The sequence below is a fragment of the Lolium rigidum genome, chromosome 3, assembly GCF_022539505.1.
Source record: "Lolium rigidum isolate FL_2022 chromosome 3, APGP_CSIRO_Lrig_0.1, whole genome shotgun sequence".
Taxonomy (NCBI): Eukaryota; Viridiplantae; Streptophyta; class Magnoliopsida; order Poales; family Poaceae; genus Lolium; species Lolium rigidum.
In genome coordinates this window covers 51,753,361-51,758,031 of record NC_061510.1, presented here as the reverse complement: position 1 = coordinate 51,758,031, position 4,671 = coordinate 51,753,361, and the positions used below count along the sequence as shown (strand labels likewise).

The window sequence follows — 4,671 nt, the reverse complement described above, 5'->3', positions numbered from 1 at the left end:
GTCGCTTCCAAGCTCCGGAAGTCCCCGGCGCCAGATTCCTTGCTAGCTCCATCAGTGTGAAGCAACCCGCACTCCAGCACGTCACTCCTGCCACGGGTGGGTGAAGGCGGGCGGAGATGGTCGGAGACGCAAGGCAAACTCCAGCGGTAGGGGAAAGTCCGAAGCTCCCCAGAGTGTCCTGGCCGCACCTTGTGCTCACTGCCTCCCTCTTTCTCTCCCTCGCCGCCACGGCCGGCCAAGAGAACTAGGGGAGAACAGCGGGCGCCGAAGCGGACCTGTGCACCCAATTGAACGAGCAGATCTTCCGAGCCGCAGACGCTGCCCCACCTGCAACCAGCTTCCACCGAGGAAGCGTCATGTAGGGAGCCATGCTGCGACCTCCTAGCGTTGCTCCATCGCGCTGAGGAGTAGCTCGGCGTAAATTGGCCGCACATGATGACATAGTCGCCGTCGTCTTCATCTTCCCCCTCGCCTCCACGGCCGGTCAGGTCGATGTAGAGGACGTCGACGATGCAACAATGCAGCCAAAAGCGCTTATTACCAAGGGCCTTCGCGAGTGAATCAACCTCTGTCCACCCCCACCTCAGGGGCTTCACAGATTCGCTGCTCAACCGCTCCCAACTGCCGCGCCAGAGCACCTGGAGGACAATACCCTTCTCCTCCCCTGCATCACCTCCGCCAGAACTCACCGTTCCCCACTCCATACCACCATGGCCGGCCAGCGGGAGAAGGTCGAGGACAGCAGCGATGAAATACAAGGGGAGGGAACAGACCTTGGGCTTATTAACGGAGATTCGTGGAGGAGAGGAAGGCGCCGCCGTCTCCGACCGCCGAAGCACCACACCGCGCCGCCACTGCCTCAAATCGCACCAGATCTCGCCCCGAAGAACCAGTGCTCCACTCCAACAACTCGGCATCCCGCCTAAGCTCCTATATCTACAGCTAAAGCCTACTCTGGCGCGTCCCCCTCCCCGTCTCCGGCCGGCAAAGCCGCCGGAGAAGGGTCGGGTTCGGCCCGGGCTTCGTCGGTCAACGGGCAGGGGTTGGGGGAGGGTGGGGGAGAGAGGTTGGGGAGAAAAGCCGCTCCGCCTTAGAAGTTTGCAAAGGGAGAAACACAACGATCAATAACAAATCCACGCCCCGGCTATCCTCCTAGAGCTCATAAAGATGGAGGCCAAGCTTTGGGGCTTGGTGGGACCAAAATTTTGTTGTAATTTTGGGAGAGCAAGCATTTTCCATAACCTTGGTTCTTGTTCTTGTTAACCTTTTCTTCTTAATTAATAGATTAATGGAGCATTTTTTTCTTCAAAAAGCTAGGTAGGCTGCGTTTGACAATCTTGTGGTTTGTTCCACGACAGCTCCAAGATCGCGGAGATTTGCTCATCATTGCTGCTACTTGTTTGACGTTTTAGAGATGTTAAGCCCGATTATTTTGTCTCCCTAGCCAGCCTAATTTGACTTTTGTTTGGCCATCTGGTACTCTCCCTAAATTAGATTGATATGTTTTGCATGTAGTTTAAAAACTACTTTAACTGTTATTTTCGTCAATACCATATAAATTAGGGATTTGCCAGCTTTTGTAGTTAGTTAAGTTCTACAATATTTGATTTGCATCATGACTCGTGTTAGTTATGTGTTGTAACGTGAGTTGTACATGAGATTTGATGCATCATTAAGTTGACTGAGAAATAGTCACACCTATAAATTACAGTATATGTTATGAAAACTACATCATTAAAAACATTTTTTTAAATAAACATCTATTGGTATAATTTTAACTTAAATTACATCCACACATATTAAACTGTATGGGATGGAGCAGTAGTATGTCCAACCATTAATACGATTTTTAGGGGATCATACAAGTGGGCATCGTGAGAGTTTGGCACTACAGGCAGCACTTGTGGAGTACTACTCCCGACAACAAAGTTCCCTCAGATCCGCGGCAGCAGCTGGCGTAAATTAAAACGTGGCGGAATCGTCATCTGACTGGAAAGGAGAAGGAAATTAAAAAGAAGCTTTGATTGGCACCGTGGTGGCTCAGGCGGCAGTCCAGGGACGTGTCTGGCACGTTGCGGGGGACAAAGGCACCGCCTGGATCTGCCGGCCGGCCAGGCACGCACGTCGCCGGCGTGCGCCGAGGGAAAAGATAACACTTCCAGCTAGCTCCGGGTGCCGACCACGGGAGGGAGAAGCACGTTCATGGCGCGCGGAGCGTCCGTGGATCCCGATCCACGCTCTTTTTCGAGCACGCGGTTTCGCGAGGCATTTTCTAATGGCTGTTCGCCGGCCGGAAGCCTCGTCGTCGTCGTCGTCCTAGTCGCATCGCATGACAGCGCAGGAGAGGAGAGCGAAGGGCCAACAGACAAACCGAGTGGGGAGACTTGTTTACTCGTCCATCCGTCCGTTTATTAAACGTGCTCCATTTCGTTAAACAAGAAGAAGAAGAAGATAGGTGTTGACGCGTCCACATGCGCGCGCGCGGCATGCCCTCCCAAGTCTCTCCACCACAACTTCCGTTTTCTTCTCTACTATAGTACACCAGCTGTGCTTTGCCCTTTTTGACCGGTTCTCCTCCTCCTTTCTTCCCACCATGCATGAACTACAACAGGGGATTTCTTCCGGGTCTTGTGTTCATGTCAACTCACAAAGTAAGTTGGTGATGCCAAACAGAGGAGGAAACTCGTTTTATTCCAAGTTACTCATTCATTCATCAAGTCATGCATGCATGATTCATTCGCACAGAAAGAATTTGTCAAGCAAACAAAAAAGAAGCTTAGCTTAATTATGATGATGGTTCCAATCTTAATCATCCATTCCCTCCAAAGAATAATACATTAGAAAAGCGGTGCTCTACAAGGATCAGGCTTAATTCAGAGGGCGAAGGCGAGGCGGGCGTCCTCCGTGCTGGCCAGCCCGAGCCACGAGGAGGAGGATGCAGAGGACGACTTGTCCGATGAGTCCTTGGCCGCGGCAGCCGCGGGCCGGGCGTAGGGCGCCGCCGCCTGGCGCGCGCCGAGGCGGTCCTTGCGCTTCTCGAAGAAGCGCTGCAGCGAGGCCTTGCGCATGATGGGCATGTCCGCGCCGAGCGCCGGGGCCACAGAGACTGGGGCAGGAGCGGCGCCGGCGGTGGCGGCCATGCGCATCACCTCGGCCGCCTTCTCGGCCGGGAAGTCCTCGAACACGACCATCCGGCCGCCGTAGAAGATGGTCAGCGGCGCCTGCGCCTGCTCCGTCGTCGATGCCTGCTCCTGCTCCTGTGCGACGTCCGCGCCGGGCATGAGGCTGAGCGTCGTGGTGACAGGCGCGCGCGGGGCAGCCGCCGACTGCGACAGCTTCTGCTCCGCCTTGACGTACTGGCTGAGCACGCCGCACGCCAGCGCGAACCTCCGGCTCTTGCTCTCCGCGGACGCTGCCATGGCCATCTCTCTCTGTTTGCTCCTCGATCCGCTTCTTGGTGTTGCTGTTGATGGTGATGATGAAGAAGTTGCGGTGTGGCTGAGGTTGCTTGCTGTGTTGACGGATGGTTGTGGGGGATGGGATCTGAGGTGAGGTGAGGTGGTTCTTATAGGGAGGTGGGTGGTGTGGGGTGAGGGGGAGGAAGGAAGCCGCGTCGTCTCCTGAGAGTTATTTTAGGCGCGCGGGAGTGATGAAGGAGAGGAGACGTACGTGGTGTGTGGCGCGCGGTGGTTCCGGCGGGCATGCACGAAGAACACGTGAATTTTGAGGTGATGGCGACGGATGCGTATTCGGTGGGAGACCTGCTTCTTTTCTTTCCTTTCCGCGGCCCCCTCTCTCTCTCTCTTGTCGACCACGGTTTTGCCTCCTCTCCCGCCACTTGTTTATCGCGCACGCACGCTCTTCATGTGCGTATCGGGCTTTTCTGGTAGTAGTACTAAATAAGTATTTTCTACTAGTCTGTACCACTCCCTCTCTCGTTTCTAAATATTTCCCCTTCTTTCCCTAAAAAAAGAAAAACAATGTTCCCCTTCTGACTCCTGATCAAATATTTGTGCGTTTTAAATTCAAAGGAATACTCGCCGAGTAAGACTTTTTCGACAGTGTGACGACTAAGACTTTTATACTTGAGCATGGCAGGCTATAGGCTGCGGTGAAAAACAAAATTCTATATCTCGACCATGAGCTTCTTGAAAAGTTGGAAAATCCCTACACCTTGGTATTTCTAGGTTGGTAGGACGAAATACTCACAACACTACATCATCCAAGAATACCACTACAGACATACCTCAAAAAGAAGATAAATTTTTTTAGATGTCAGTTTCATGATATTGGTAGGATTAACCTTCCCCACAGGAACATATATATGGAACTAATTAATCACACGTAACCGATGCCCGAGCCCGGCTCACTTTTCCCCTCCCCTCCAACCGCTCTTGCTCTCTCCCTTTGGTAGACACACAATCCTTGCCGGGCCGCCACCGACTCCGATTCGGCGGCGCTGTCGACCGGAGATGGAGGAGGAGGGGCGCCGGAGTAGCTAGGGTAGCTAGTAGTTTAGGCCATGTGCCAGTAGTGGGCTTTTTGCCCTGTAGTTGGAGGCGAGCAGCAGATCTTGGCGCCCAGATCTCGTCTGCTCTAGGATCCCTCTCTCTTCTCTGGTTACTCCGATGGCAGGAGCTGGAGAGGCTGACGGGAATCACCGTCTCCCTT

General features: G+C 53.6%; 1 protein-coding gene across 1 annotated transcript; it reads right to left on the bottom strand.

Moving 5' to 3' along the window:
* Positions 1-2,751: 2,751 nt before the first annotated feature.
* LOC124696057 (protein TIFY 11b-like) lies at positions 2,752-3,576 on the bottom strand. The gene has a single exon (XM_047228840.1). The coding sequence runs from the start codon at positions 3,423-3,425 to the stop codon at positions 2,874-2,876; it is 552 nt and encodes a 183-aa protein (XP_047084796.1). The 5' UTR covers positions 3,426-3,576; the 3' UTR covers positions 2,752-2,873.
* Positions 3,577-4,671: the final 1,095 nt, after the last annotated feature.